The sequence below is a fragment of the Coregonus lavaretus genome (genome assembly GCF_964263955.1).
Source record: "Coregonus lavaretus genome assembly, chromosome: 5".
Classification (NCBI taxonomy): Eukaryota; Metazoa; Chordata; class Actinopteri; order Salmoniformes; family Salmonidae; genus Coregonus; species Coregonus lavaretus.
Genome location: NC_139992.1, coordinates 68,913,543 through 68,931,648, shown reverse-complemented (window position 1 = coordinate 68,931,648; position 18,106 = coordinate 68,913,543). Strand labels below are relative to the sequence as shown.

Genomic DNA, 18,106 nt, shown 5'->3' with positions numbered 1-18,106 from the left:
GAACATAGCAGTACAAGGTTGTCTGGTGTGTACATCAATCAATGTTTATTTGAATTTTTGATTTGCATCAACATATTTTCAGTTCATTTTTCAGTAATCTCTATTACACTACTATAATATCAATAAGAACAAAAGGTGGTAGAATCCATTTAAACAAGACAAACTTTGCTGCCATCGTTGAGAAAACAACCAGAGAAACAGTTGGCTTGGCCAGGAAACAACAGTGTGGACAAGAGTTCTAGTGACTTTAGACACAGCCAGAATAATCAGGTACAGTACCATGATTCATTTAACAGGTATGACGTCTACAGAGAAAGAATATCCTAAGAATATCATTTTTTTCTATGTTTTTGTGTTTTTCTTTACTCCCAGCCAGCGTTGTTGTACAGTTGATATAAAAACAAAAAACATACAAACAAAACACCCTTTATGTCAGTAGAAGTCACGTTTTTCTTTTTCTCAGCCATTGAAGTTAACTGCACTGGTACTAACTCAACACAAACCTCAGGGACAGTAAAGTACACATAGAGAAATAGATCAGTTCCCTCTTCATTAGACCACCACAATCAGTTATGGACAATGACCTTCATATTAGCCTGGAAAGCAACCAAGTACTGTAGCAGCCAGGCAATAGAATCTAACTCTGTCTAGGTTCTGGGACTGACTGGCTCCCAGTACAGTAGACTGTCTGTCCTTTAGGAATGTCTCATTAGCCTGAGAAGGAGCAGAGTGAAATGAATAATGATAATGCAGGTTTTTACCTGTGTGTGTGTCTCAGCTAGATTGTGTTGTGTAACATATGTTGTGTGGGAGAATGGTGCCTGTATGGTCATGGTAACCACCCTTCTGTGGTTCAAGGCAGGGTGGATATGTGAGCGTCGGTGAGGGAGAGTGAGTGACTGTTGTGGTCATAACAATCATTAAGACTTTCGTATATTATTTGAAAATACAAACATAACCTTTGAAAACAGAAAAATAAATAATGGTATTTTCATGTCACATTTTATCAGTTACGAGAGGATTTGTCAGTGTTACGTGTACACTTATTGACTTGTAAAACATATACAATAACATGTATCATAGATCAATCTTTGTACATAGATGATAATTTAGGAGAGACGAGGCTACCACCATCCACTAGGGGGTGAGGATAAGGGGGTTTACATTAAGGTCATCAAGAGCAATTACGAGTAAAACGAAGAATATAAACACCTTTGCTTCAAAATCATATCAGTCTGGATTCCTTACATGTACCGGTATGTGTAACATAGAAGATCCGTATACTGTATGTGCCAACGACACCTGACAACGGCAAGGCTCATGATGGTAGGTTATTATTAGTCTGGCTCCTATTCCATTTCTCCTTATAGATCAACAACACGGACCGACCGCAGGATATATTTTATCCGGATTGGTAGTAGTATTTAAATGGATCCGACTCTACCTCAGTATTTTAGCTAGGCCTACTCCTGTTCAACATGACACCTGGAGACTTCTGAAGCATAGTTCAACATCAACGTGTAAAAGAGGACCATTCTGGATACCAAAATGTAAACACTGGACCCACCACCCACAATAACATATAATGACACACTCCTCCAACTGACGTCTTCATTCATGTTGAATTGCTTTGGCAGAAGAAAGAGTAAGAGTTTTGTCTTTACATGGCCTTGCATGAGACACACACTGGCTCAACAAACTCATACATAATATGAGAAAGGCAGCAGAAGATTCCAATGAAGAAGCAATAAACAACAACAAAAAACAAAACAGAAAAAAGAGAATGTCACAATTCTGTCAAAAGAACCAGAAACTCAGTTACAACGACAGACGCCTATCAACGGCCATACTGAAAAGTTGGGCTCACCTAGCCTACTCTCATCTACAGCAAACACATCATTACTACCACATAGTATTAGCTCTTTGCTAGTTTACAGTAAGGGGCTTCACCCATCTTGCTTTATGGCACGTGAATTATTACATTATGTTATATATGTTTAGATTAGAAATATAAACACACTCAATCCAGACCTCACAGACTACTATCACCGTGCCACCTCAGCCAACACATCTCATTTCCATAACCGTTCACACATTATTAATCAATATATTCTCTGTGTTCATACATTTCTGTCAGGGGGGTGAAATGTACCTTTTTTTTCCTTATAACAGGTATAGTCAGTAGCAGCAGCCAACAGAATGAAATTAGTGCCAGTAAAATCGACAATTCAGTTGTTCAGAATGTGTGGTGATATGTGTTGAAAGAATAGATTGTGTTTTTGCACTGTGTGCACACCACAGAGATCTTGGATAACGATATAGTTTGAGCTCAGTGTCTAATGGTGGGAATATGAATAGTATCATCAGTAGTAGTATTGTGTAAAGGAAGTGTTGAAACTGAAATGATGTGTGTGTTCAGAATGTGTTCAAAACCAAATGAAAGTAATAAAAAAAAGCTAAAAGAAAAATGTGGCTTTATAGCTATGCAGGTATACATTTTCGTTTTTATATATTTTTTCATCCATATTTCAAAAAATATAAAGTTTTTTTCATACTTTCTGTTGTTGGCTTATATTATTAAATAAAAGTTTTACTTTGTTTTATTTCCCTCTGTTAAAGTAGCATGCTGCTTTTTAATATGGCAGTTTTACTTTTTTAGTATTCATCCATTTAGTTTCATGCAGTCTTGTTGGATTATTAACTTTAGAGTATCTACACAGCAAGATCTGGGTAACCCACCCACACATACTGATGGACTGTCATCATCCACTTTGGGTTCCCCTGTCTTACCAACGTACTTCCTGGTCTGTGTCCATCTCACTATAGTCTAGATAAGTGACTGCCCTCTGTCCAAGTTTTGTGACAATGATGTACAGACGGCCTACAGAGGCCCATTAACACAAAGTCACTCTTGTGTCTCTCTTTATCTCTCTCGCTCTCATGTCCGTCGAGTAAAGGTCCATGTCCCAGCATAGTGCCCCCCCACCAGGTAGAGGGGCAGTTGCAGCCCGCTGTCCTCCCTTTAAAGCTGATACCATTTCTTGTCCTTGTGTTTCAGCATCACCTGTGAAGAACAGATAGAAAAAAGACACACAGGGTAAGGTACAGTTGAAGTCGGAAGTTTACATACACCTTAGCCAAATACATTTAAACTCAGTTTTTCACAATTCCTGACATTTAATCCTAGTACACATTCCCTGTCTTAGGTCAGTTATGATCACCACTTTATTTTAAGAATGTGAAATGTCAGAATAATAGTAGAGATAATTATTTATTTCAGCTTTTCTTTCAATTGTTTAACTTGGGTCAAACGTTTCGGGTAGCCTTCCACAAGCTTTCCACAATAAGTTGGGTGAATTTTGGCCCATTCCTCCTGACATAGCTGGTGTAACTGAGTCAGGTTTGGAGGCCTCCTTGCTCGCACACACTTTTTCAGTTCTGCCCACACATTTTCTATAGGATTGAGGTCAGGGCTTTGTGATGGCCACTCCAATACCTTGACTCTGTTGTCCTTAAGCCATTTTTCCACAACTTTGGAAGTATGCTTGGGGTCATTGTCCATTTGGAAGACCCATTTGCGACCAAGCTTTAACTTCCTGACTGATGTCTTGAGATGCTTCAATATATCCACATAATTTTCCTTCCTCATGATGCCATCTATTTTGTGAAGTGCACCAGTCCCTCCTGCAGCAAAGCACCCCCACAGCATGATGCTGCCACCCCCGTGTTTCACGTTGGGATGGTGTTCTTCGGCTTGCAACCAACCCCCTTTTTCCTCCAAACATAACAATGGTCATTATGGCAAAACAGTTATATTTTTGTTTCATCAGACCAGAGGACATTTCTCCAAAAAGTACAATCTTTGTCCCCATGTGTAGTTGCAAACCGTAGTCTGGCTTTTTTATGGCGGTTTTGGAGCAGTGGCTTCTTCCTTGCTGAGCGGCCTTATGTCGATATAGGACTCGTTTTACTGTGGATATAGATACTTTTGTACCTATTTCCTCCAGCATCTTCACAAGGTCCTTTGCTGTTGTTCTGGGATTGATTTGCACTTTTCACACCAAAGTACGTTCATCTCTAGGAGACAGAACACATCTCCTTCCTGAGCGATATGACGGCTGCGTGGTCCCATGGTGTTTATACTTGCGTACTATTGTTTGTACAGATGAACGTGGTACCTTCAGGCGTTTGGAAATTGCTCCCAAGGATGAACCAGACTTGTGGAGGTCTACCATTTTTTTCTGAGGTCTTGGCTGATTTCTTTTGATTTTCCCATGATGTCAAGCAAAGAGGCACTGAGTTTGAAGGTAGGCCTTGAAATACATCCACAGGTACACCTCCAATTGACTCAAATGATGTCAATTAGCCTATCAGAAGCTTCTAAAGCCATGACATAATTTTCTGGAATTTCCCAAGCTGTTTAAAGGCACAGTCAACTTAGTGTATGTAAACTTCTGACCCACTGGAATTGTGATACAGTGAATTATAAGTGAAATAATCAGTCTGTAAACAATTGTTGGAAAAATTACTTGTGTCATGCACAAAGTAGATGTCCTAACCGACTTGCCAAAACTATAGTTTGTCAAAAAGAAATTTCTGGAGTGGTTGAAAAACGAGTTTTAATGACGTCAACCTAAGTGTATGTAAACTTCTGACTTCAACTGTACGTATCACCTTATAACATACCCCTCTTGCTTTCCCCAAGTTGCTTCATCACACAATCACTGGCTGGTGGGTCGTACCTGGTGGGCGTGTGTAGAGAAGGTCTCGGCGCTGTTCATCATGAGGGCGGTGCGTTCCTCCAACTCGCCCAGCCTCTCTCCTCTCTGGTCCAGGGCAATGCGGGCTCGGGCCAGGTCCCCCACGACACCGCCGGCTGCAGCCTTCATGTTCTCCAATCCCATTGGACCAGGGATGTGCTGGGCCAAACTCCGAGAGGCCTTACCCGCTGCTGCCTCCCCAACTACAGGGAGATGGAGAGGAGGGGAGGGAGATAGATAGAGAGAGAGAGTGCGAGAGCGACAGAGAGAGAGAGAGAGAAAGGTAGAGAGAGAGAGAGAGAGAGAGAGAGAGAGAAAGGTAGAGAGAGAGAGAGAGAGAGAGCGAGCGAGAGAGAGAGAGAGAGGGAGAGAGAGAGAGCGAGCGAGAGAAAGGTAGAGAGAAGGAGAAGAGAGAAAGATAGAGATGGATAGTAGAGAGAAGGAGAGAGAGATGAAAATATAAAGGGTGGGAAAAGGTTCATGTGTCAAACTGTCTCTCACATACTCACTTGGTACACATAAATAACACACATAAAATATAGAAGGTAACTTACACAGCTCCTCTCTGTCGAAGGTCTGGGCATTGCCCCCGAAGAAGCCCTTGAGGAATCCTTTGTTCTGGGCCTCTGGTGTTTCTATAGGAGTGAATAGCTCCCCCAGCATGTCCTGAATCAACACACCGCACACATTAATACACACACACACATCATTACACACAGAAGAATGGTGCCGGAGGGGATGGCTGCCGATTTACGGGCTCCTGACCAATTTTGCTATTTTGTGTGTTTTTTCTGCACTGATCCTATCTTTTTTGTACATAATGTTTTGGCCATCGTTTCATATGACCGAAAAGAGCTTATGGACATCAAAACAGCGATTACTAACCTCGATTTGGATGAGGACTTCTATTTCAACTAATCGGAGGCGAAGGACACAATGCTCATCCCAGACCAGGCCCAAATCCCCGTCACTCGGAGGAGGTGAAGACGGCGCTATAGAGGTCGGCGTGCGGGATATCTAACGAGACTGCGATGGCGAGTGGATAAGTCGCCATTACCCTCTGTTCTATTGGCGAACGTGCAATCACTGGAAAATAAACTGGATGAGCTCCATTTGAGACTATTCTACTAACGTGATCTGAAGAACTGTAATATCCTATGTTTCTGCTCGCCTGAGTTAGAATACCTCATGATAAGCTGTAGACCTGATGACTGTGTGCCCATAAGTAAGCCTTTCACGGTAAAGTCTACACTTGTTGTATTCGGCGCATGTGACAAATAAAATGTGATTTGATTTGACACACATTCATACACACACGCCACACACATTAATACACACACATTAATACCTGCACACACATAAGTACACACACACATACACATTAATACACACATACATTAATACACATATCAAACCATTAGAAACACACAGTAACACAGTCATATCTAACCAACATAAACACACAGTAACACAGTCATAACACAGTCATATCTAACCAACATAAACACACAGTAACACAGTCATAACACAGTCATAACGAAACCAAAAGACACACAACAGCAGATTATGCACAATGGGATTTGTGTTGGCTAAAAAAGCAAGTAGTTGATGAAACCGGTTTGAAATATTGTAGGTGAAGGGCAGAGTCATCAAGTGTCTGCCAATTTGAAAAGGACGCTTGCTAAGAAGAATATCAGTGTTGGTGTTTTACTGTGCCAGCAGATGGCAGTAGGGTTATGCTGCATGTTCAGTCATGTTTCTGGATGAGAGAGACTGCATGTCTGAAGCTGGAGCTCTACCAATGTCTGCTCTTATTAGCGTGTGTTGTGATAGCTCTCACAATACACACGCACACACGCCTCACGCACACACAAACACACAGTGTTGGGGAAACTACTCTGAAAATATAGTTTACCTAGCTACCAATTCCTTCACACTGCAATAAGTTAAGTTACACTTCCCTTACCAAAAAATCCCACGAGTCAGACAGTTGATTTTCGGATATATGTAAAAAATGTAAAGTGGGAAAAACAGACACGTGGTTTTCAAATGTTCATTTTTCACATGACTCAGACACGTGGTTTCCCAACACTTTACGTGATATTATAAATTTCACGTGTGCTTTTGTAACTGGCAAGATTAGAACTCAGGTCTTCCACAGGAGAATCCAACTTCTTGACCATTCAACCAAGAAAGCCAACACAAATAAATAAGTAGTGTGTAGTTCCAATAGTTAGCTACACCGCTACACGACAAAAAAGTAATTAACTACTGAAAACGCTACCTAGATTAGAATGTAGTTCAACTACCACCAAGCTACTGCAAAATGTAGTTAACTTACTAGTTGAACTACATGTTGTTCACTACTCCCCAACACTGCACACACACACCCCACCACCATGGAGTCAGTGCAGTGGAGCTCAAACCACACATGACAAGCGTGACATTTCACTTCAATGGCCACTGTCATGATTGGGCTTTAGCAAAGGTATCAATTATAGCACCCGTATATTTACTGCACTACTGGCTCTGAGAAATCACTCTGCCAAAGCTGCAGAAGGCAATGTGCTGTCATGGCTACAGAGCAATGAGATTACCAATGCTAGACACACAAACACATGCACACACACACATACACACAAACACATATGTGTCCTCGCATAGATGTCTTCATGAACTGACTCTGTTGAACTCTCACACAAACAAACAAGTACAGGCACATTGTCAATTACGCTGCAATTCATGTACAAACCAATACAGATAATTCTAACATTCACAGTATACAAATACACACACAGACGGGTGCTGACCTGTAGGTTGTCCGTCATCTCCTGGCTGTATGTGAGGCGCTGTATCTCTGTAGGCGAGCTCAGATACAGGGCCTGGCCTCCGTTAGTGAAGACAAAGGTCCGGGCGATACGCAAGTCGGTCAGGGGAAGGTAGTTGATATCCATCAGGGGTCTTAGACTGGGCAAACTGGGAGGAGACAACAACAGAAAAACGACAACGTCATGTGGTCCTCTGTAGCTCAGCTGGTAGAGCACGGCGCTTGTAACGCCAAGGTAGTGGGTTCGATCCCCGGGACCACCCATACACAAAAAATGTATGCACGCATGACTGTAAGTCGCTTTGGATAAAAGCGTCTGCTAAATGGCATATTATTATTATTATTATTATCAAAGGGTAGTAGTAGAAGTAATCCCATGTGCCTGTATGAATATGACAGAACTACAGGTATTTTCTATCTATGTCATCAAGGGAACACAACCAAGACAGCTTTTAACAGGCGTGAGAAAGACAGACCGTATACCTTAGGGTCATGATGTGTCCATTGGCGCAGAAGCAGGCCAGGCAGACGCTGTTGCAGACGGAGACGACGTCAGCCCGAAGGACGAAGGAGGACTCAGTGATGTTGTGGGTGAACAGGACAGCCTGGGTGGGCATGAGGATGACCTTGGCCTGCTTCTCAGAGCACACAACGGCCAGGTGACCGTCACCGCACGCCTCCTGGGATGATGACGGGGAGAAGTTGACCAGCTTGCGCCTGCGGGGCCGGTCGGGGTCCTCAGGACCGTTGGGGTCCCGCCACACCTCGTAGGGACTCTGGATGAGCGTGCCCCCACAGTCCAGGAAGGCAAATCGCAGCACGGAGCCTTTTAGCATCAGGACTGTACCTGGGTGTGCCATGGAAAGAGGCAGATAACATAAGAAAATATAGCACTTTCGGTAATGTGACATCCAAGATCTTTTCTATATTCTCCAAACATTCTATTCTTTCTGATCTTGCTATCTCATTTGACTAATATCAGTCATTAAAATTGAATGAGAGAGTAGGAGGGAAGCAAAGAATGCCTGCCTGCAAATCCCATTATCACACCCACGTTAGCATATCGATAATCTCTGCTCCTCAATTGTTGCTTAGGTGGGCTTGATAATGAGTAAGCCCCTCCCCCCACCACCATGCTCTCTGTTGAACCTGCACCCCTACACCCTACCCTGTGAGTCAGTGAGTTATTCCTCCATTACTATCCTGTCTAATGTCAATGAGATCTCCTCAGCTATCATTCCCTCAGGCAGACAGGCTCACCACTGGGCCCCATGGTGATGGTGTCCTCCAGCCTCTCCTCCTCCTCTGTGGGGATAGACATGGGCAGGAGCAGGACCACGCCCAGGCTGGTGCCCACCCACAGGCAGGCGGTAGGCAGGGCGTCGCCCTTACGGCCGTAGGACTCTCCGAACTGCAGCGTGGTCACTGACTCCTTGGTGTCGCGATCGATGCTGGACACACTGGAGCTCCGCGAGCGACTGAACGAGTTCTCTCTGCTTTCTGTTTTACAGGAAATACCGGGGAGGGACACAGACGCAATGAGAAAGAAAGAAAGAAAGAAAGAAAGAAAGAAAGAAAGAAAGAAAGAAAGAAAGAAAGAAAGAAAGAAAGAAAGAAAGAAAGAAAGAAAGAAAGAAAGAAAGAAAGAAAGAAAGAAAGAAAGAAAGAAAGAAAGAAAGAAAGAAAGAAAGAAAGAAAGAAAGAAAGAAAGAAAGAAAGAAAGAAAGAAAGAAAGAAAGAAAGAAAGAAAGAAAGAAAGAAAGAAAGAAAGAAAGAAAGAAAGAAAGAAAGAAAGAAAGAAAGAAAGAAAGAAAGAAAGAAAGAAAGAAAGAAAGAAAGAAAGAAAGAAAGAAAGAAAGAAAGAAAGAAAGAAAGAAAGAAAGAAAGAAAGAAAGAAAGAAAGAAAGAAAGAAAGAAAGAAAGAAAGAAAGAAAGAAAGAAAGAAAGAAAGAAAGAAAGAAAGAAAGAAAGAAAGAAAGAAAGAAAGAAAGAAAGAAAGAAAGAAAGAAAGAAAGAAAGAAAGAAAGAAAGAGGGAGGGAAGGGAGGGAGGGAGGGGGGAGGGAGGGAGGGAGGGAGGAAGGGAGGGAAGGAAGGAAGGAAGGAAGGAAGGAAGGAAGGAAGGAAGGAAGGAAGGAAGGAAGGAAGGAAGGAAGTGAGAAGAAAAGGAATAAGACAATGGAGGATGCAGACAGACCAAAAGGGAGGGATAATACAGAAATATATACAGAAAGAGAAACAAGGCAATAAGACCAGGAAGAGAGAGATGTGGCTAACAGGAACACAGAGAAGGGAGAAAACAGCTGCTAAAAGGGTAAGAGACAACGAGCAGCCAAGTGAGAGCACACACACACACACACACACACACACACGTGCAACACACACATACACACACACATACACACACGTGCACACACACACACACACACCAGAAACACACACACAAACACACACCAACATGAAGTCACAGCTGTAGTGCTTAGTTACAGTTGGATTCATCTACGATTGATTATGGACCAATTAAAGCGTACACACAGCACAAGTACGAAACCATTTCTGTCCTTTTGAATTTTCTCATATTACGTTCTCTCACTCACTGCTGGTTCAAGAAATACCCTGATAGGTTTACATACAAGCCCAAAAGACATGTTCATATACACACAAACAAACACACGCAAAAACAGGTGCACACACACACACGCACACACAAAATAGGTTGACGCACACACACACACACACACACACACACACACACACACACGCACATGCACACACACACACATCACATAAAACACACAGATTGTGTTGACCCCTTGCCTTGCTAGGCATTCAGATCCTCCATTACATATTTATAATTTAGCCTCCTGCCTCCACCATAAAAGTATTTCTGTATTGCCCAAGAATGATTCATGCACTTCTCAATTATTTACAACCTGACTATGTGCTGCCTGGGCTTGTTCTACAAACAGTGCAGACTTTATACCTTACAGTGGCTTGCGAAAGTATTCACCCCCCTTGGCATCTTTCCTATTTTGGATTTTTGGGGGGTTTGTATCATTTGATTTACACAACATGCCTACCACTTTGATGATGCAACATATTTTTGGGGGTGAAACAAACAAGAAATAAGACAAAAAACAGAAAACTTGAGCGTGCATAACTATTCACCCCCCCAAAGTCAATACTTTGTAGAGACACCTTTTAAAGCCCAGCTCTGTGGAGTGTACGGCTTAAAGTGGTCCTATGGACAGATACTCCAATCTCTGCTGTGGAGCTTTGCAGCTCCTTCAGGGTTCTTTGGTCTCTTTGTTGCCTCTCTGATTAATGCCCTCCTCGCCTGGTCCGTGAGTTTTGGTGGGTGGCCCACTCTTGGCAGGTTTGTTGTGGTGCCATATTCTTTCCATATGTTCAAAGTTTAGGATATTTTTTTATAACTCAACCCTGATCTGTACTTCTCCACAACCTTGTCCCTGACCTGTTTGGAGAGCTCCTTGGTCTTCATGGTGCCGTTTGCTTGGTGGTGCCCCTTGCTTAGTGGTGTTTCAGACTCTGGGGCCTTTCAGAACAGGTGTATACTGAGATCATGTGACAGATCATGTGACACTTAGATTGCACACAGGTGGACTTTATTTAACTAATTATGTGACTTCTGAAGGTAATTGGTTGCACCAGATCTTATTTAGGGGCTTCATAGCAAAGGGGGTGAATACATATGCACACACCACTTTTCTGTTATTTAGAATTTTTTGAAACAAGTTATTTATTTCATTTCACTTCACCAATTTGGAATATTTTGTTAACAGTCGTGGTCAAAAGTTTTGAGAATGACACAAGTATTGGTCTTCATAAAGTTTGCTGCTTCAGTGTTTTTAGATATTTTTGGCAGATGTTACTATGGTATACTGAAGTATAATTACAAGCATTCCATAAGTGTCAAAGGCTTTTATTGACAATTACATGATGTTTATGCAAAGAGTCAATATTTGCAGTGTTGACCCTTCTTTTTCAAGACCTCTGCAATCCGCCCTGGCATGCTGTCAATTAACTTCTGGGCCACATCCTGACTGATGGCAGCCCATTCTTCCATAATTGGAAGGATTGACCACAAGTTCTCAATGGGATTAAGGTCTGGGGAGTTTCCTGGCCACGGACCCAAAATGTCGATGTATTGTTCCCCGAGCCACTTAGTTATCACTTTTGCCTTATGGCATTGTGCTCCATCATGCTGGAAAAGGCATTGTTCGTCACCAAACTGTTCTTGGATGGTTGGGAGAAGTTGCTCTCGGAGGATGTGTTGGTACCATTCTTTATTCATGGTTGTGTTCTTAGGCAAAATTGTGAGTGAGCCCACTCCCTTGGCTGAGAAGCAACCCCACACATGAATGGTCTTAGGATGCTTTACTGTTAGCATGACACAGGACTGATGGTAGCGCTCACCTTGTCTTCTCCGGACAAGTTTTTTTCCGGATGCCTCAAACAATCGGAAAGGGGATTCATCAGAGAAAATGACTTTACCCCAGTCCTCAGCAGTCCAATCCCTGTACCTTTTGCAGAATATCAGTCTGTCCCTGATGTTTTTCCTGGAGAGAAATGGCTTCCTCTCTTCCCTTCTTGACACCAGGCCATCCTACAAAAGTCTTCGCCTCACTGTGCGTGCAGATGCACTCACACCTGCCTGCTGACATTCCTGAGCAAGTTCTGCACTGGTGGTGCCCCGATCCCGCAGCTGAATCAACTTTAGGAGACGGTCCTGGCGCTTTCTGGACTTTCTTGGGCGCCCTGAAACCTTCTTCACAACAATTGAACCTCTCTCCTTGAAGTTATTGGTGATCCGATAAATGGTTGATTTAGGTGCAATCTACTAGCAGCAATATCCTTGCCTGTGAAGCCCTTTTTGTGCAAAGCAATGATGACGGCACGTGTTTCCTTGCAGGTAACCATGGTTAACAGAGGAAGAACAATGATTTCAAGCACCACCCTCCTTTTAAAGCTTCCAGTCTGTTATTCTATCTCAATCAGCATGACAGAGTGATCTCCAGCCTTGTCCTCGTCAACACTCTCACCTGTGTTAACGAGAGAATCACTGACATGATGTCAGCTGGTCCTTTTGTGGCAGGGCTGAAATGCAGTGGAAATGTTTTTTTGGGATTAAGTTCATTTTCATGGCAAAGAGGGACTTTGCAATTAATTGCAATTCATCTGATCACTCTTCATAACATTCTGGAGTATATGCAAATTGCCATCATAAAAACTGAGGCGGCAGACTTTGTGAAAATTAATATTTGTGTCATTCTCAAAACTTTTGACCACGACTGTATTTCGTTACATGAAATCCAAATAAAAATCCATTTAAATTACAGGTTGTAATGCAACAAAATAGGAAAAACACCAAGGGGGATGAATACTTTTGCAAGGCACTGTAACAGCAGCGGGGTATTTCTGCATTGCCCAAGATTCACTCTTAATATTTAATTCAAAAAGCAAATTGAACAAATTGGAAAGGGCTCTAGCTAAACACTGTTTTCTCTCTACCCTACTCTGTCTTTACTGACCGTAGAAAATAAAAATAAAAAGTGTATCAGAAAAAAAATCATTAATACACCTTATGGCATTTCACGGTGTCTTGGATTATCAGGCAAGCAAACAAAACTGAACAAGCAGACACAGTATAAAGATGTGTCCATGACTTTGCATGGCATGCAAACATTAGAACAGTACACTAAGCACATACAGAAAAGCTGTACCTTGGACACAGCACACACTCCTATAAGCCATGGAGAGATAAAGTACATAATCATGTTCATCCTGTCAACCCCAGTACAAGAGCAACAAGCGTGTGTCTCTGAACATCTTTAGACGGGACATGGACGGTGACAGAGCAACGTGGGGCCACAGGACGGACGTACTGACTGACTGACGGACGGAGTGGGGACAGTGGGCCGCACGTGGCCCCTTACCTCTCTCACTCCAGTTGTAGGAGGTGGTGTGGTGCTCGTCGTGGGAGTACATACTGACTCCATGTAACTGCTGAAGCATTGCCCTCCTGGACGCATAACCACCTATTCCCCAATCACATCACAACCCCCATCCAAACCCCAACACCAACCAAGTCAGCCAGAAAACAGCCGACAGAAGGACAGACGGGACAGACGGCAATACCAGAGATAGACAGAAAGGGAGAGAAAAAAACAACTCAGCTGGGATGAGCATGGTTAGGACAAAAGATAAAGAGAGACACAGAGAAGTTTTATCCCTTCAGCAGAAAAAAACATGGCTGCCTAACCCTCCTCCTCTATTAAGTACCAGCTGGAAACTCCAAACTCCTCGGACCACACATGACAAGTGGAACATGTTTCTGTGACTAATCAATAGGGATATGAACTGAAATACATCCCCCTAGGCTGCAGTACCGCCGTGCCATGTTTAGGGAGATGCTACACTACGCTACAACGCTGCCGGCTAGCATTGAGACTAGAAAATATAATGGCTTTTGTTGTCGGGCCTGTGGCCAGAGTGGCAGCTCATTTCTGCTGTGTGTGTCTGGGGTGTGTTTGTGCATGACAGAGCCTTCAAGGTGGTAGCTAATGAAAGTCACGCACAGTGGCACTCGGACAGGACACGGGGACCCCCAAGGGGGCCAAGCAGGGATTTAGTAGGAAGAGGGAGGGGAGGAGGAGGAGAGAAGAAGGGGAGGAGGGAGGGGAGGAATGTAGAGAGGAAGGGAAGGAAGGAGGGCAATGCTTCAGCGTCTCAGACACACAGACAGTATAGTGGAGAGACGAGGACAGACAGACGCCCTGGAGCTACATCTGACACCTCGGTCAATAACTTAATCACTACTAGAATAAAACCCATAGGCTTCAGTAAGTTTATACCCCACATACCACCCAGGTAGTGAATGACCAAAAGCGCCCTCTTTGGCCTCATGGGTGTAATGACGAAAATCTGGTGTTTCTATGTCAAACAGTTTTGTTATATTTCAGTCTTCTGTGATGTATATAAACGTGTGTGAGGTGTATACTTTTGTTTCAAAGTAGATTTGTTTAAGACTACTAAGAATCACTCGGTGTGGCTCTGATTTAGCCCACTGCAGTACAAGGTTAAAGGATATTCCCTTAAAGCACCCTTGCATATAGAATAACTGACATAAATACTTGGATGGTTATACTGTGGATACAGCTTGGAGAGTGCTGTCCATTTAATTTTTCTATATCAACAGAATGAACATTTTGGGCTTTGCACACAGGGGAGAACTTAGTTGTTAATTGCAGCCTGCAGTACCCCGGTCGGCCTTCAACTTGAGATACTCAATGAGAGGGGGCAGCACTGAGCTAGCCTGCAACTTCACTTCCTGGAGTAGCTCAAACTGGGCATGTTGTCTCCATGAGACGCCATCTTAACCGACTTCCTTGGCTTCAAATGGGCTATTGAGTCTTTACATAGGAATGAATGGTGTCACGTGATCGATGGCTTTGTCCATTAATATACAGTCATTGTTTGCTCCTAACAATGCCCAAGCTGTAACTATGTTCACAGGCCATAATTGCCTCTCATGTTGCATAGCTTTAATATTTCATTCTCCATCAGACAGGGAGGCATGGCGGTGTTGTTTACGTTGTGCCTGTCCCCTTTATCTGGTGTGTGTGTCGTCTGGTGTATGTGTGTGTGTGGCGTGTCGCCTGGTGTGTGGGCCTCATTACAGGAACTCAGCCCTTCACACCGCTCATTGACCTTTCATTATTCCAGTGACCCTGCTGTTTCATCGCTGTGGTAACCCAGCCAGCGCTAGCGACAAACTGGAGGGGTAAGGGGGTCACACTGCCTGATGGGAGCACCAGCAGAACACATGCCATAGACTGGCTACGTCCCAAATGGCACCCTATTCCCTACATAGGGCACTATTTCTGACCAGAGTCCTATGCACTATAAAGGGAACAGGGTGCCATTTGGGACAAAGCAATAGTCTCCATGGAGAGAGGAGAATATATTTCCCCCATGGTTAAAGATATCTAAAGCTAGTTACTGAACTGCCCAGGGCATATATAGCACTAAAAATACTTTATTAACACCTCCTAGTCTCCCATGTGCTTTGACATTTTGAGGCAACCATTTTAAGATCCACCTGTTGAGCTGTTGGCTAGTTATGATACGGTTACACAGTTTGAGTTCAACTGAGGTGATCTGTCCTTTTACAATTTATTTTTTCGCTGTGTCACCATAACCTCTCACTACCTTACTGTGTGAAAATCTTTGCGAGAATAAGTATTAGGCCTATTTGCGTGGTCAATGACTCCTCATTGTTATCTAGGCAAATCCTAATTTCGCACTCTGATGACTTCAATACGTTGACAACGCTGATCTTTGTTAACTACTCTTTGAAATGTCTGTCACACATCCTGCTGTCATTTAATTCCATTATGAACAGAAGTCAAGGTTCTGAGTTACAGCGAAAATGAACAAACTACATTCTGGCACTAATATTCTTTTCTAAAGGGCATTTATTATCACTAATTTAGGAGCTCTGGGAATAAATGTAAACTAGCGATTTATAGCATGTCAGTATCAATTTGATCAGTAACAAAGGCGACTGTGGCCTTCATTAAAACATGGAGCGCATGCTAATGCGGAACACAGCAGACCGTAGCCTGCCTCCCAGCTCCATGGGTTCTACCTTAATGGAGGATTTGTTCAGGGTGGAAATGGAAATACAATCACACAGTTTTTGTGAAAGTGTGCATACTGGCGTGTGTGTTTCTAAATCTTCAGGACTAGAGATTCTTATGTTGCCACTACCATGGATAAATCCTTCATTTTCTTTCTATCCCTGATAATCACCCACTGTCTTTGCAATTCGGGAGCAGCTGCTACTTCTGACAAGTAACATGTTTGGTTCTCCGGACAGCCTTGGCTAATCAAACACAACTCAGCGTGAGGACTGAACACCCTGCAGTGGCCCATGGCTAGTCCAGGGTCCAGGGTCTTCTTGGAACACAACTATCTCTGTCTGCCTTCCATCCCTCCCTCCCTACCTGCCTGACCATCTGTCTGATCTGACGCTCCAGCTGGGTGATAGAGCCCTCTGACGCCAGCGCAGGGCGGCTAACTGTGACATTTTGGAAGCTGTCCCCATCCTCTCTGTCCCGTGGAGAGATTAGCTCGTATCGACCGACTGGATGGAACGCTGGTGTCTGTCTGCTAATCCAGCCGGATCGGGATGAACCAGAGCGGAGGACCAGCCAGGCCACGGTAGTGTTAGTGTGACCTGGATAGGAAGAGTTTTGGCCAGGCTTACAGTACTCTGAGGACCCCTCGGTCTGTGCACTGACAGGACAGCACACAACAGCAGATCAATACCAGGGCAAATGTTTGGCATCCTGAGAATGACTCAGAGAGGTCAGAGAGTGGATTACAGTAACTCTCTGTTAGAAAAATACAAGGATTGTGTAACACATCTATAAGTAATGTTTGACATTCTAAGCAGTGCACGAAACAGTGCATTTGTCACAGTATACATACATTAACATTTAGATGTTGACATAATAATGTATAGAGTTAGTATGCAGCTCTTAAATAAGGCTATTGTACCATAGTGGTAATCTGGATATTCAGATCCATAGTGGTAATCTGGATATTCAGATCCATAGTGGTAATCTGGATATTCAGATCCATAGTAGTAATCTGGATATTCAGATCCATAGTGGAAAGGTATTGCATAAAAGCTGCATAGCACTTTTAACAATATTACCTAAGTTTAGCTGCCGCTGTGACTATACAGTCTAGTAAATGTCCCTCTAATCCTCAGTAAGGAGGAGGACTGTGTTCTTGAAACCATGCAATGTTACGTGAGACGGCTTGTCTCTGTGTTAAGGGCCTATTATCGCCTCTGTGAGTGCATTTGGAACTTGCATTTAGTTAAGCTGCACGCAGCCCCGCCTCCTGAATCTACCTGGTAGAAAATTACCTCTGTGGATGTTATATTCTACTCAGGATTAACAGGCCTGGGCAGCTGAGCTCAACACTCTGGAAACCGTTTACCGTCATTTTGTTCATTTTGAGAAAATGACTCCATCCCGAATGAGAGTGGTTCTATTACTTGGCCAGGAGCTGAATTATAGTACGCTGCTATAAGACAAGACAAGGTCTGCATCCCAAGTGGCACCCTATTCCCAAAATAGTGCACTACTTTTGACCAGAGGCCTACGGGTCCTGGTCAAAAGTAGCGCACTATGTAGGGAATAGGATGCTAGTTGGGACACAGCCAGGGGGAGATGTCATGTAGCTGGCTGAGTGAGACATAAGTGTGGAAAACAATGAATAGATGTCCATCGTTTGGTGTTGTCTCTAGCTGTCTCTATAGCGTTCTGACTGTGACTGAAGAAGGCTGACTGACAGGGGAGTATGATTGCACGTAATGGCATGTTGATACCCATCCTGGCAGCAGCTATTTTCTCTCACAGCGTTTCGCAGGGGAGAGGTAAACATTTTGGCTCAACAAGAAACAGATAAAAGTAGACCGCTTGA

The 18,106-nt window shown here is 43.3% G+C and overlaps 1 protein-coding gene across 1 annotated transcript in view; it reads right to left on the bottom strand.

The window, feature by feature from the left end:
* Positions 1-985: 985 nt before the first annotated feature.
* The window catches only part of stxbp5l (syntaxin binding protein 5L), a gene marked incomplete at its 5' end in the record, with an annotated part of 245,729 nt that continues 228,608 nt past the window's right edge, over positions 986-18,106 (bottom strand). Inside the window, 7 exons of the mRNA XM_084162475.1 lie at positions 986-3,064; positions 4,743-4,963; positions 5,315-5,426; positions 7,571-7,736; positions 8,071-8,434; positions 8,848-9,087; positions 13,543-13,644. Of these exons, the coding sequence (XP_084018601.1) occupies positions 3,023-3,064; positions 4,743-4,963; positions 5,315-5,426; positions 7,571-7,736; positions 8,071-8,434; positions 8,848-9,087; positions 13,543-13,644 (1,247 nt within the window). The 3' untranslated portion in view covers positions 986-3,022. The remainder of the gene's footprint in view (positions 3,065-4,742; positions 4,964-5,314; positions 5,427-7,570; positions 7,737-8,070; positions 8,435-8,847; positions 9,088-13,542; positions 13,645-18,106) is intronic.